This window comes from Motacilla alba, chromosome 2 (genome assembly GCF_015832195.1).
Source record: "Motacilla alba alba isolate MOTALB_02 chromosome 2, Motacilla_alba_V1.0_pri, whole genome shotgun sequence".
Taxonomy (NCBI): Eukaryota; Metazoa; Chordata; class Aves; order Passeriformes; family Motacillidae; genus Motacilla; species Motacilla alba.
This window is the reverse complement of record NC_052017.1, coordinates 45547505-45562729: the sequence shown is the minus strand read 5'-3', so window position 1 is coordinate 45562729 and position 15225 is coordinate 45547505. Positions and strand designations below refer to the sequence as shown.

The 15225-nt window shown below is 43.1% G+C and overlaps 1 protein-coding gene across 2 annotated transcripts; it reads left to right on the top strand.

The window, feature by feature from the left end:
* Positions 1–1403: 1403 nt before the first annotated feature.
* KBTBD2 (kelch repeat and BTB domain containing 2) lies at positions 1404–15225 on the top strand. 2 transcript variants are annotated; one of them, XM_038127095.1, is made up of 4 exons: positions 1404–1650; positions 8597–9125; positions 11901–12066; positions 12501–15225. In XM_038127095.1, the coding sequence occupies exons 2-4, from the start codon at positions 8956–8958 to the stop codon at positions 14034–14036; spliced, it is 1872 nt and encodes a 623-aa protein (XP_037983023.1). In that variant the 5' UTR covers positions 1404–1650; positions 8597–8955; the 3' UTR covers positions 14037–15225. The 2 variants fall into 2 exon arrangements, with proteins under 2 accessions (XP_037983023.1, XP_037983024.1); XM_038127096.1 differs by lacking the exon at positions 1404–1650 and adding an exon at positions 1692–2045.

Sequence of the window (15225 nt, the reverse complement as noted above, 5' to 3'; positions counted from 1 at the left end):
CTGTGTTGGGAAGTTCCCAAAATTGATGTGGTTTTTCTTTCTATAGCATTCAGATTAAACAAGTCCTTTGTACCAAAACACAAACTATAAAATGTTTGGGAAGGGTTACTGATCCATTCCTTGCAGACCTTCCCAGCCAAAGCTTGTCCTTTCCACTGACAGCAGTTCTTGCACTTTGTATGACTTGTAGTGACAGGACAGTGAGCAAAGGGTACAAAGTGAGATGGGAAATTTAGGCTAGATATTAGTAAGAAATTCTTGATTGTGAGGGTGGTGAGGCACTGGAGCAGGCTGCCCAAGGAGACTGTTGAATGTCCTATACCTGGAAGTGTTCAAGGCCAGGTCAGATGGGGCTTTGAGCAACCTGACCTAGTGAGAGGTGTCCACGCCTGTGGCTGGGGGGGGTTGGAACTCGATGGTCTTTAAAGTCCCTTCTAACCCTTAACATTCTATGACTTGTCTGGTATGTTTTAAATCCCCAGCTCTGCTCTGCATCCATCATACTTTCACCTCTTTGAAGTGCACTTCCCAGCCTTTCTGTTGGTGGATGGACCCAAAAAGAAATAAAGAAAATAAGTAACACTGGATGGCTTTTAGAAAGGTATATATTCTCAGGATTTTCCTTTCTCTCGTACCTCCCTTCAGCCTCCTGTCAATTCCTTCCATCCCAGAGAAAGCTCCAGTCCCACAAATTCCCCCACAGGTGAATTTTGCTTATAGGGCAGCAAACCCACACTTGGCCAAAGGACAGTCCAGGATTCCAGGACGGCTGAGAGACCAAAGGCAGGTCCCAGGGGGTGAGGACCCGGCTGGGTGTTAACCCTGAAGCCCACAGGCCTCCAGGTTGCAGCAAGTCTGAGTGCAAGTCCTGTGAGGAGCTGCTGTTGATAGAAAAGGAGGAAAAGAGGCTCAGGGCGGACTTTATGGCTCTCTACAGGTCCCTGAATGGAGAGTGTAGCCAGGCGGGGGTCGGGCTCTTCTCCCTGGCCACCGGCGACAGGATGAGAGGAAACGGCACTAAGTTTCGCCGGGGAGGTTTAGGTTGGACATCAGGAGGAATTTCTTCACAGAAGGAGTGATTAGACTTTGGAATGGGTGGTGGAGTCACCGTCCCGGGAGCTGTTTAAGGGAAGACTGGATGTGTCGCTCAGCGCCAGGCTCGGGTTGGCAGCGTGGTGGCAGGTGGCAGCCGATGATCCCGGAGGCCTCTCCCAAGCCGCTGGATGCTGCGGCTCTGCGGGCCGCTGCTCCCGGCAGAGGGCGCGGGGCCCCGCTCCGTGCCGCGGGCGGCGCCGCTGCCGGGCCGCGCGGGCAGGGGGCGCTCGCGGGCGGGAGAAGGGACAGGAAACCGGGGGCGGGCCCGGCCGCCCCCCCGCGCCGCCGCGCCTCGCGCCTCGCATGCGCAGACGGGGCGGGCGCGGCGCTCCGTAACGGCGGGCGGGTGAGGAGGAGGAGGAGGGGGGGGAGGAAGAGGTGGGGGGGGGGGGGCGGCGGCAACAGCAGCAGCAGCGCCTGCGCGCCCGGGGGCCGCCGCCTCCGCAGCCCGGGAGAGAGACCGGATCCGCCGCCGCATCCTCTTCCTCCCCCACCGCTTCCCCGCGGCCGCCCGCGGTCGGGACGGCCAGGCACGAGAGGAAGCGGCCGTCGGAGGTTTGTCCGGAGCGGAGGGGTGGCGGGGGGAAGGATGGCGCTGGTGGCGGCGCTCCCGCGCTCGCGTCCCGCCGCGCCGCGGCCGCCGGGCCCTTTCCCGTCCCCGCGGGGGGAGCGGCCGCCCCGAGGAGGCCTCGGTCCCGGGGGCGCCCGCGGGGGCTCTGCGGCAGCCGCTCCCCCCGCCCGGGCGGGCGCGGCTCCCGCCCGCCCCCTCCCACCGCGGCCGCTCCCGCCCGGCCGCCGCGGCCCCGGGCCCGCCGGGCACCGCCGGAGGTGGCAGCGGGGGCCGTCCCCGCGCCCTCGGGCCGGGCCGGCTCCCGGGAGACCCGAGAGGAGGAGAGGCCGTCGGGATCCTTCCTAAGCCCGGAGTGCGGCGGTGCTGGAGGAGCGGGAAGGTGCCCCCTTCCTTCTGGGGGAATCAGGAAAGGGATTAGGGCTGTGGAGGGACGGGACGGCGCACCTGAGCATCGGGGAGAGGGAAGGAATGTGTTTCCTCGCCCCTAGTCCAGCATCGCCGCGTCCCGCGGGCGGCAGGGGGCTGCGGCCGCGGGGCTGTGCTGGGGGGCCGGGGCGTAGCGGGGCTCCCCTTGGGCTGAGCAGGGGGGGGTGCCCGAAACCCGGGTGTTTGCGCTGGCAGCGCTCGGAGGGACACGCACTGTGAAATCTTGGAGGAGAACAGCAGTGTAGCGGCGTTGCCGGTCCTTGTAGCTGTCCCTGCGTTCCCTCCTGATCCATCTAGTTGTGCCTACGTACGCTGTGGGTACCTGCAGTGACCAGGGGTGCGCTTCCGTGGTCGTGTGTAGCTTTAAAGAGGCACGTAATTCTCAGTAAGCTTTTCCGGGCTAAATAAACACATAGTATGGCTTTGACGTTAGTCAAATTTTCCCGGCGTTCGCCATCATTTCTGCTATGAAACGGGATAAATACCTGCTGCTTTTGAAATAACTTTATGATTTAGAAGTGGATTTGTGCTGTATTTAGCATGTGCATTTTTAGAGGTTTTATTGCAAAGCCCCAGCTTGGCTTTTCTACCTCATGTATATATCTACTTAGTGATCATAATGGGCCTGAAAGGCTGCGTGCTGTTGTGAGCTCACCTAGGGCTGTAGCTACATGAATTTTGTTCAGATGATGTATTTCAGAGATTATTCAAATGCACACGGGGTATAGTTCTGTTTCTCAGAAATCTATCTGGAGGAATAAGTAATTTTTAGTGTTTAGCATTTAATTTAATTACATTAAATAGTAAATGGTATACATCAAGTAGTCTCACAATTTGAGTACAGGATCAGACCTTTTTCCAAATTGTTTTTGTGTGTCGAGTAGAGGGCCCTTTATACTCAAAGATGTATAAGCAGCATCTTTCAGGAACAGTCCAAAGAGGAAGAAAAGATGTTGATGCTTATTTAATATTTTTGACTCTATTTTAGACAGATGGTTGTTGTTGTTTTTTTGGGGTTTTTTTTGCTGAAGCAGGCTTTTTTGTTTTGGTCATGTGATTATGAAACAGACCAGAATTGGTGCAAACCCTAAAATTTCTCTTTCTTAGTTTACTGACTGTTGTGCTTTGAGAATAAATTCTATATGCATGAGTATGATATCCATTATAATACTTAACCTTTCAGGAACTAACTTACAATTAATTAAGCTACATTAATGACTAATTAATTTCTTAATGTAGAAATGCTTGAATTTATAGTTAAGTGTCATATAGTGAATATTTAAGAAAATTACATGTACTTTTAAACTGGAATTTAAATTGTCACATAAAACAGACTAGCTTCATTCATGTACTATTGCTCAGAGAAAAGAAACCTTGTATATATAGGATACGTGGCTGGATCTTACTGGAGACATCCATGGCCCACTTTTTTTCAAAGGTTAATTTTCCAAAACAGGTCAAGTCTTCTACAAAACAGAAACACCCTTGGGGATGGAAACTACCTGTGCTCAGCATAGAAGTCCAGTTGCCAATTTAAGCTGTTGGTTTATCATGTCATAAATGCTAATTTTCTTTCTGAGCAGGTATTTCCTTTAGTGTATAACTTCCTTTAGGAGCAGAAAAACAGGAGTGCATTGTGACCAAGCATGTTGTTAACATGGAGCCTGACATTTCTAGTCTCTAGTTTCTGTGCAGCTTCAGAAAACTCACCTACCTCAAAGTTGTAACTCACCTCCCAAGCATAATATGTATGGAAAAGAGTAGTCAATAGTCATTTTCAAGATAACATTGTAGGATTAAACCTTTCCTTGTTTTTAGTGAAATTTCACATTGTTGCCTTATTAGAATCTCCTTGATGTCCTCAGTTTTCTGGACTACTGTGTTATCAAAGACACCTTTGATGGCTTTAGAAGAGAGGAAAACTTCCAAGTCTGGAACTGCTTCATCAATTACCTATTTCTTTCTCACTGCCAAGGATGCAAATTTGATACATTACTGAAGAATTTAGAGCTTCCAACTCCTTTTTTCTTCGTTCTTTCCTGTCTTTGAGATCTATTGGCTAGGTGTGTCGATTTACATAATTGATTCTAATCAGTTTTCGTACTCACATTCCCCCTTGCTCTTAGCCGGTATGTGAAGTTTGAAACTGGTTGGTTTGTAACTCAGAATATCCCTCGTAGCAACCAAGTGTTGAAGGGCCTGAGCTGGGTGCTATGTTGCTAGCTGGGAGGATTGCTGTCTCCACACACCACGGCTTGTGTAGTTTGGCTTACGGTTGTTCAGGTCTAAATTCTGACCTTTTATTATGTTAAAAATAGTGAATGACTCACTTCTTTAGATGTGTTTTTACTTGTGATTTGTATGAAGCTGCCCTTGGATGGAAATAGGATTTTGATTAAAAGTGCACAAAAGTAGTTTTTAAAGTTTGTTTTTTATTTGTTTGGTTGTTTATGTTTTTGTTTTGTTTTTGTTTGGTTGTTTTTTTAATTAGTTAAAACTAGATTAAATAAATTGAATGTCCAGGGAGATGAATTTAGGTTGTTGTTTGTTGGGGTTTTTTTTATTTTCTTCCAGACATATGGAAAATGAAGTATGTTTTTGGAAGTGTGAATTGTAGTTAGTGAAGTTAAAATCCAAGAGGTTATGTGATGGCTGAAGATACAGATGGGAACCAGTGACACTTTCATAGATCTTTTACAAGTTTCCTACCATTTATGGGAAGTTAGGCATCTAATCTGACAGACTAATTAATGGAATTTTCAGAAGGAATCAGAATCTCTTAAAGAAAACCCCAAGCAAAAGATGCCTATCTATCTTTTGCCCTTCCTATAATTTGGATGGAAAATAAATAATTTTTTAAAATAAGTCCAATTGAAGAATATTTTATCTATGTATCTTATATGTTTCTCTACCAAATTGGAAATAGTCAATATACCTGTTCTGTTACACACTGAAGTATAGTGCTACTGCCATGTAAGTAGTGCAGTATGTATCTCTATCAATCTTTGCCTGACCTCAGAAAATAAACAGATTCAAGGAAGGCAATTAATAGCCTATCCCATAACTCATTAACATTTGATGACTAATTTTCTGAATGGTCCCATTCAGATTTGAAGTACATGAACAAGTGTTAACAAGCCACCTCATTAAAATTACTTAAGCAAAAAGGAATAATTACTTAAAAACAAACCCTCTTATCAACGTGTTACTTAATGTTGCTCTCCAGCTTGATAGGGAGGTACTTTATATCACCCGGTGATTACATAGTTTCATTTGCAATGTAGCACCCTGTGGCCTTCCAGCAGCTACCTGCCAGTCCTGTTTTGGATAGCTGGCTTCCAAGAAACACCCAGAACAAAATGGTCACTCCAGTGACATCGTTGAAGGGGAAAGTCTCATTCCTAGAACTTGTATTCAGGGATTATTTTTATTCTATCAGATTTTCAGTCCAGGATATAAAGCTAACTTTAGCCATAGATCTTTTAATCCATAAATGAGAAATGTCCACTGCTGCATAGTTATTGGGACTCCAGCAGACAGTAGTGCATCTGTAGACATTTCCTCAAGTCCACAGTTTTTCATTTATCTCAGATCCAATGACTGTATGCCAACCAGGCACAGGGCAATGAGAGAGATGTTGGGTTGGGACTAGCTAAGCCTCTTGCTTTCCTCCTTCGGAAGTCATGGCTTTGGACAAGCCGCTTTTTATTTCAATGCCTCAGTTTTTCGGCCTCAAAGTGAGGAGAGTATCTCCTTTAAAATTGTCTTGAACTCTCCAAAGAGGTGTGAGAGTGGTAGGTAATCCTGGATGATCTTCCAGGCGCTAAATGATGTTACTACCACTTATCCTAATGTTTTGAACAGATTCAATTCTCTTGAGCAAATGACAATATAAATTATGGCAATTTTGGACCAGTAATTCAGAGATCCTTGATGTATTTATTTCCATTACAAGGGAATGGGATGTGAGTCCTGACTTTGTGACAAATACAAAACTTTGTTCTTTAGCAAATGGTTATTGTTGGCAGCAAAACACAGTATGGATGTGGAAAACAGGAATCGTGTACATAGCATGTTCCTACCATGTGCACTTCCCTGGAGTACACAACAGATGGTTTTCTGTAAACCGAAGGCTCCAGGTTTGTAAATGCATGGTTCAAAGGTGATCCACATCACATAAATGTTCTGCAACAGGATTCCTGTCATCTCCTCAATCTTTTCTGCTACTGAGGGTCGTACTGAAATGTTCCAGTTATTTATAGTAATTAATTTCACAGTTTCAACTTGTCTTCTGCTGAACAGGTCTGCTTTTTGAGTTATTGACTGTCAGCAGCTTTCTGCCAAAAATGTCTTTAATCTTACTAGCAGGTGTATATCAATTTCTCCATGGCATCCTTGACTTGTTCTGGTACCCAATGACTGAACCAGTACATATTAATTTTCTTTTTTTTCCTATTTCTGAAAAAATATTTCTGTTCTTTACAGTTACATCAGAAAAGGAAGTTATGGTATCAATGAGTTCTCTTGCTAAAGCTTTGTGTTACTGATGCTCTGCCCAAACAGAGCTTAATCCACCGGCTTGTATTGTTCTTGAAACTTTACTCCTAAGCCAGGAAAAACAATGCTGTAGAGAGACTCGGGATACCAGCAGAGCCACAAGCTATTTATTTCTGTGGGCCTAAGACACGTAGGGAGTCTGTGTGTCTCTGTAGCTGTTTAAAGTTCAGTGCAAAATCTGTCAATGGATTGGGTTGCATGGTGAGCTGTTCCTGAGTACCAGGAGGGTGGGCAGTAGTGCAGAGATGAGATGCACGCTGTCTTGGTGGAAAGAAGCTGTGACCTGAGGCAGAAGGTCATGCTTTAGATGGAGCAGTTTCTCTATATCCTCAATGTATTTATGGTTTAGTGACTTCAGAGGTTACCTGAAACTTGAAGGTCTTCAGTCAAGACTTGTGCTAGTATCTGTTATTGTAGCACACAGTAGTATCTACTCCTTCCCCCAAGTATCAAAGCCTTTTCTGTTTTCCTTAATTAACTGCCTTCACCTCAACAGTGAGCATTGGGTTTGGCTAGTTGGATTGTTTTGCAGTTAAACAACCAGGGAACACTAAGAGTTTGAGATTCCTGTTTGTGTATATTTATCACTGAAAAAGAAAAAGATCAGGGACACTAAATTAGTAGTAATTAAAGTGGCATTAATTAAGCATATCTGTTTCAAGTGAGTGAATGTTGAAAGACAGCTGTTTCTGAATTGTATTACAGGCAGGGCTGTGTTGAAATAGTAGATGTTTGGTGTGGCTTGCAGGTATTTCTACTGTCTTGGTCTTACACTAAATCTTATGTTTTTGTGTGGAGTTTGAGGAATGTCATTTCACGCAAGTTGTTTCTGCATTCTCTGTTCATCATGAGCTGTAATGATAGCGATATCTTAGACACAAGACAAAGATGTCCTGGTTATTCCTCAGTTTTGGAATGCAGAAAAACGTTGCAAGATTAAATAAATCTGGAAGCATTTGATAGCTGTCGTACTCCAGTGCCCATTATGATGGTAATTTTACTGTCACAACTATCCCTTTCTTAATTAGGTCTTTGTGTTCAAGTGGAAGATGAAATAAAACCTGACCCCATTTTTAAGAGGAGAAATGTCCAAACAAGATAGTAGACGTTGGTAGCCCGAGTAGGTGTTTTGAGCCTTGCTATTCCAGCATCCCTTTGCTCCTATTACTTCCTTGTTTTTCTTTTCTCCTGTCTGCAGCAGTGAAACTTACCTGGCTGTATGGAAATTACTCAGAAGGAAAAACAAGGGAATGTGAAATATTAATAGCCTTTCTGCATGGAGCAGATGAATTTAATATGCATTGGAAATATAGACTTTTTGGGTTTTTTTGTTTTGTTTGTTTTTGGGCTTGTTTTTTTTTTTTTTTGATCCTTAGCACTAGTTCTGCTTCATCTCTACTAGAATGCCAAAGGTGAAATAAACAGGCTGATAATGATGTTGAGAGTTTGGCTGGAAAGTGATGGAATGTTAAAATTACTGCATTTATATTTTTAGTGGCCTGGTATAGATAAGCTTTCAGTAGAACAAAACAAAGAAGCAGAAAAGCTTGCTGTTTAATGTAGAAATGAGGAAAAGAAGTGGCTGCCTTATCAATGGTTGAATGAAATTTACAGGTGTACTCAGTGGGAAATTGGGTAATTCTTTGAGGAGGAATGAAGTCTTACTGAAACTTTTTTTAACTCCCCAGCTTTAGGAGCTGTGTTGACAAAATAAATAATTTTATTTTGTGAGTCTAGGTCATATGAGAATTAATGTACAAACTCCTCTGCTCTTCATTTCTCTGAGACACCTTTGTTGTTTAAATTTTTTTTCTTAGAAGGGTTTTATTGCAAGTAATGAAGTACTAATTTAGAAATATTTCTAAGACAATTCCTTTTAAGAGTTAACTATGAAAGGTTTTCCAAAATGTGCTAATGTGTAAATTAATTTTATTTTCCTGCTTTCAGTCAGTCAAGCGCAGCCAGTGATCACGAGATGTTACCACAAAATCTACCTCAGACTTCACTTTTGTTCATTCAGTTGCTGCGTCATAGACCTCAACGGGAGCTCTGCAGACACTCTTGAAAGTCTCTGAACAGATTGGGACATCAAGTCAAAGCATGATGACCTAATAGGAGGTCAAAGTCTGAAACATTGATTCAGCAGTTCAAGATAACACTGCCCTTTTTATCAGTATCACTTCTGAAGGCTACAGACCTCCTGCCATTTCTTTCCTGGCTACTTCAGAAACACTCAGCTGACCTTTCTTTGGTGAAGAGATCTTGACTTTTCTCTCTGGTCCTGGAAATATTAATGGAATACAGTCATGTCTACCCAGGACGAGAGGCAGATAAACACAGAGTATGCTGTATCCTTGCTGGAGCAGTTAAAATTCTTTTATGAACAGCAGTTGCTAACTGACATAGTGTTGATTGTTGAGGGCACTGAATTTCCCTGCCATAAGATGGTTCTTGCAACGTGCAGCTCATATTTCAGGTAAGTATTTGAATGCTATAAAATCTGTGGTACCTGGTTTTGAGTGTAATACTAATTGATTGACAATGTCTTAGAGACACTTAAAGATCAGCAACTTAAGTACAAAACTTGAATATCCTTACTTTCCAACACAGAGCAAAATAAAATTACTGGCTTCCTGGGACATATTCTAGATATTTGTTGTAGTTCCTACGATGAGTGTGAGGGGAAAAAATCACACTGTGGATGGCTCGTTTTCTTTAGGGAGTTAAATGAGTCTGAATAATTTGTAAATTTCTTATTCTTCACACTGAGTCTTTGAAATACTTAATATGTTTTTATTTCCCAAGGTAGTATAACAAGGGATTTTTGAGACTTGGCTGCAGGAATTCCATTGTCATGTTTAACTGCAGTTTCTTAGTAGAAGCATCTGCTAAAAGCAGGGATTGCTGTGCAAGTTCATGGGTTTCTTTTCTGAATCATCTGGTTTTCCCTGCTCAGCAAAGCCGGAAACTCTTCCCTTGTGCTTGAGTGTTGTAGCAATGCAAGTGAAGTTTTTCTCTGTGTGGTTTGAGTTAATTTTTTTGTTTCATGGTCCCCTCAAGATACTGTTGAAATTTTTAGTTCAGCAACTCTTGTTTTCCAAATGTCCTGGTTTTGGTCTTTTAAAACATTTTTATTAATAAGATATGTTAAGTGCTACCACTTTTTGCAAATGCCTCCATAGTAAGACCTGGATGATGAGGCACCGTCAGTTTTCTGGAGTGATTAATCATTTTTGTTGCCAACATAATATAATTAATCTGCTTGCCTGGAAGGAATTTTGAAGCTTGAAACTAGGCTGAGTGACATCCATGCATGTTCTACCTTCCTGATGCATTGTGGAGGGATTATAACTTTTCTTTCCTGTTCAATCACTGGAAAGTTTACAAATTTGCTTTTCCTGAGACGGGCTCACTATACAGAACACATCGGAGATGTTTTCTGTATTTTGTCTTCTTTCTTGTAGAAAACTGTGGAAGGATTAATTTATTACTTTTACAGAAAAGTTTTGTCCCTTCTGGCTTTTCTGTTTATTTTTTCATCTCAGATGAATCTGGTCCAACTTTTAGCAACAAGTATTGTGTGATCACTAGATAATAATTATTACCATTGGCCCTGTGCAGATGACATAGTTCCAATTTGTAAAGTAACAGCCACTGAAAATGTAGCCAGATTTAATGTGGGTGGTTAATCATAAGGTTGGAAAGCTGTCATGAGTCCACCCAGTGTGCTGCATCAGAATGTGCAGTCAAATCTCTTATTCATATGTGTTTGTTTATTATTTATGGAATGAGGTTTTGGCACTGGTTAAAAGAAGTATCAAACTTGTGGTTTTGTCATGTTCTGTTTCTCTTCTCCACTTTGGTTTACAAAAAGATGTTCAGCTTCCTAAATTTAGCTTTATTATGAAAAATTGATAGCCCCGAAGGAGGCGGAAGAAAAGCGAAGCATCTTTCTGTGTGATCCAGCCATTGTGTGTGATTGCAGCCAGCTTACCTTCCATCTTTGTGTCTGAATGATGTGCAGCCCTACTCCAGCACAGACTGCTCAGCGGTGTGTGAGCAAGAGCCAGAGCCTCCAACAGCTCCCTCTTCCTTTCTGAGGCGTCTCTGTACCCTCCTGTACTTTCTTGTTTATCTTTAAATAGCTGCTCAGCAAGCTGATACTCGGTTAGTCAGTGACCCCTTCTAAAATGCAAGTTGCCCTGAGTTAAGGAGCTTAGAAGAAGAGAAATGGGGATGGGATACTGCATTTGTATCAGATGCTTTTTGGAATGGCTTTGCTTAGGGAGTGTATCTCCATGGCCCTTTCACCTCTGCAGCCAGAAGCAAGATTAAAAGGTGCACTCACTGTCCCTTCTAACTTCTCTCAGGCCTGGTTTCCTAAATAAAATTTAAAAAAGCCCAAATAAATATAAAGAGCCTTGAACTGAATTTTTAGCACAACCATAAATATCAAACCTCAATCAATATAAAGCTCTTGAAACCAATCTCCCCTGTTTTAAGAAAATTGACGAGTACAAGGTTTATAGCACCAGATTGCAGTTAGTTCTTAACTCTGTTACAGTTAAAATACCAGGATGGGCAAGAAGTGTGTGAAGCATTAAGGAAACAATAATCATGTTTTAAATTGCCTTTCTAGTCTTCTTCAGGAAGATGCAATGGAAATACTTGCTCTTTTTTTCCCAGATTGGATCTGATAGGTTTTTCTGTTATTGACTTTTGCCTACAAATTTGAAGTTTACTGCATGTTATGATGAATGGTATAAAAGAAATAATTCATAAAGTGCTAGTCCTTGCTCCATTTCTTCTCCTCCCAGAGGAGCCTCCTTTTTGATATGACTTAGCTCAGTCCATTACATAAATCTGCTTCTTTTGTTTTAGAATCTAAAATCTAGCTGTGTATGTTTTAACAGTGTTTTCTGGAGGATGTTTCTTCCCTCTTATCACCCATCATAGAAAAGATTTAAATTGTGTCATTAAAACTCCAAAATCATTAGTGCTGTCTGCTGATTAACACAGAAGGGTTTGCATGAATATAAAGTATTTCTGCAGAAGGCACTCATGTTTCTCTTTGAATGCTCTGTCCAAATATTTTATTGTAAATAGTAGATGTCAGCCTAAGGTAAACACCTGTGAACAGGCCTGCAAAAGGACTGTTCACCTTCAGGAGCGTAATCACAAAAGGCTTCCAGGTGGCTGTTTAAGATTACTCACTGCTGATCCTTGTCTTAATATGTGTGTTTCTCCTCAGAGCAATGTTCATGAGTGGGCTGAGCGAGAGCAAACAGACACACGTACACCTGAGGAATGTGGATGCAGCCACTCTGCAGATCATCATCACTTACGCATACACGGGTAACCTGGCAATAAGCGACAGCACAGTAGAGCAGCTCTATGAAACTGCCTGCTTCTTACAGGTAGGAATGTTTAGAGGAGGAAATTACAGCTCCTGATCTCTGAACCACTTTATTCTTTATCTTGTTAAAAGATCTTTCCTCTTTAGTCATTTCAAACCACTTTTGCTCCATTTGCTCTGTAGAGACAGCAGTTGCTTGCCAAATTTGCTTCATGTAGCCATCCCTCCTTGCATGACAGTCCCTTTGGAAGGCTGGAAGTAAACCCGCGTACTTCTAACATTTAGAAAATTCGTTTTGCCAGCAGACATAATCACGTTGTGTACTTAGTCTGTATGAAGCAGCTGAGTGAGTCACTGCTGTGTTTTTGTGTGTGTATAGTATTCCATGCCTGAACTGTGTTGTTCAACACCAGACGCAGGTACTTTATGTGCTGGTGCTACATGAAAGCATAGACTCTGTGTGTGTAATACTTTGTGTGTTTCTTTGCATTACAGGTAGATGATGTGTTACAACGATGTAGAGAATACTTAATCAAAAAAATTAATGCAGAAAATTGTGTGCGTCTATTAAGTTTTGCTGATCTCTTCAGCTGTGAAGAGTTAAAACAGAGTGCTAAAAGAATGGTGGAGCACAAGTTCACAGCTGTGTACCACCAGGAGGCTTTCATGCAACTGTCACATGATCTACTGATAGATATTTTAAGCAGTGACAATTTAAATGTGGAAAAGGAGGAGACGGTGCGTGAGGCTGCTATGTTATGGCTGGAGTACAACACGGAATCACGCTCGCAGTATTTGTCCTCTGTTCTTAGCCAAATCCGGATTGATGCACTTTCAGAAGTAACACAGAGAGCCTGGTTTCAAGGCTTGCCACCTAACGATAAATCAGTGGTGGTGCAAGGACTGTACAAATCGATGCCCAAATTTTTCAAGCCCAGACTTGGCATGACAAAAGAGGAGATGATGATATTCATTGAAGCTGCTGCTGAAAACCCTGGTAGTCTTTACTCTTCTGTCTGTTACAGCCCACAGGCAGAGAAAGTTTACAAACTCTGCAACCCTCCCGCTGACTTGCATAAGGTTGGGACGCTGGTAACTCCCGATAATGACATTTATATAGCAGGTGGGCAAGTTCCTCTGAAGAACACAAAAACCAATCACAGTAAAAGCAGCAAACTCCAGGCTGCCTTCAGAACTGTGAATTGCTTTTACTGGTTTGATGCGCAGCAGAACACTTGGTTCCCCAAGACGCCGATGCTGTTTGTACGCATCAAGCCGTCCCTGGTGTGCTGTGAAGGATACATCTATGCAATCGGGGGGGACAGCGTCGGCGGGGAGCTCAACAGGAGGACTGTGGAGCGGTACGACACCGAGAAGGACGAGTGGACCATGGTCAGCCCCCTGCCCTGCGCGTGGCAGTGGAGCACGGCCGTGGCGGTTCACAACTGCATCTACGTCATGGCACACAACTTGATGTACTGCTACTTCCCCCGCTCGGATGCCTGGGTGGAGATGGCGATGCGACAAACGAGCAGATGTTTCGCCTCAGCTGCTGCTTTTGGTGATAAGATATTCTATATCGGAGGACTGCATATTGCCAGCAATTCTGGGATAAGGCTCCCCAGCAGTACTGTGGATGGCTCCTCTGTAACAGTGGAGATCTACGACGTGAATAAAAACGAATGGAGGATGGCAGCCAACATCCCTGCCAAGCGCTATTCCGACCCGTGCGTCAGGGCCGTCGTCATCTCCAATTCCTTGTGTGTCTTTATACGGGAGACCCACATGAACGAGAGAGCCAAGTATGCCACCTATCAGTATGACCTGGAACTCGACCGCTGGTTCCTGAGGCAGCACATATCGGAACGCGTGCTGTGGGACTTGGGGAAAGACTTCCGGTGCACTGTAGGAAAGCTGTATCCGTCTTGCCTTGAAGAGTCCCCGTGGAAACCTCCAACGTATCTCTTCTCACCAGACGGAGCTGATGAATTTGAGCTGGATGGGGAGATGGTTACTTTGCCACCTGTATAGCTCCCAAATTAGACTGCACAACTGAGTCTGTGCTCAGTTATAAAATAATAAATGAAATAAATGGCTGTGAAAGAACAGGTCTGGGGACGGAAATCTCAGAGCTGTCTTTCATGAGTTGTATTTTTATGCCCTACCTAACACTTGCCGCCATTCAGTATGAATTAGTGAAATGAGCAGATATGCTTCCATAATCTCAAATACTATTATCAGATAATTGAGAAAAATATATGTATATCATGAGCTTGAGCATCTGACTTGTCTAAAGAATTAATTCTAGTTCTATAAAGTCTCAGTTCAGGAAAATTAGCTTAAGAAAAAAAGTAGTTATTGTTTCTAGGATGATGTCACAACTCTTTTGAAAGTATCTTCCAGTTACATTTTAACTACTTCTGGATATTCTACTTAAGTGCTAGTTATATAATTGTCAGTGTGGCCTAATTAAACGACTGTGCTGCACTTACTAAATACTAATATCTATGTTGGTATAGTAATGCCATTAAAAGAAAAAGAAACAAATCCCATGGATCTACACCTGTGGTAGGAAGGGTAGATCTTCCATTGTATGGTAACATGCTGGGCAAAATGACTGCAGGTTCAGTCAAGCTGTATGATGAGGTGCATGTATTCTATTTTCACTAACTTATACCTGTCTATTTAGAATACAGGTCTTCCAAGCAGCTGGTAGATTACCAGGTGTGGACTTAAGTTGCTGGGCTTGCGATAGGAATTGCCAGCCCTCATAGTGCGGGTCTATGTGGGGCTTTAATCAGTAAATGCCTCCACATTCTGTATTACAGTAACATTGGCTCATGTATATTACTTCCTGCTGCTGATGTATTTTTCCATTGTAAAACGAAGTTTTAGTGTGGATTAACCAGGTCTTTATTTTCTGTTAATTTAATAACAAGCATTACTGTAGTGTGATTGTGTATAGATATCCCTTAGCTGTCAGGTTTTTTACTTTGGGGGGGAAGCAAACTTCAGGAATATCCTGTGCTGTGTGTGCAGGAGAGCAGATGCCTAGTGCTGCTCTGGCATTAATCCCAGGAACCACTAGCAGTAGCGGGGTGCCGCCAACTTAACATGAACACAGGTGCTTCATGACAAACCTTACTAGCATGTTCAGCTGCATCATGTTCTGGCACTGTATTTTGAATGACATTAATTTATTAAAAAAGACTGAATCCAA

Excerpts from the sequence above, each read along its gene's own strand:
- KBTBD2 (XM_038127095.1), top strand. The coding sequence starts at position 8,956 with ATGTCTACCCAGGACGAGAGGCAGATAAACACAGAGTATGCTGTATCC. Across the intron at positions 9,126-11,900 it reads ACGTGCAGCTCATATTTCAG|AGCAATGTTCATGAGTGGGC; the intron begins GTAAGTATTTGA and ends GTTTCTCCTCAG. Across the intron at positions 12,067-12,500 it reads AAACTGCCTGCTTCTTACAG|GTAGATGATGTGTTACAACG; the intron begins GTAGGAATGTTT and ends TTTGCATTACAG.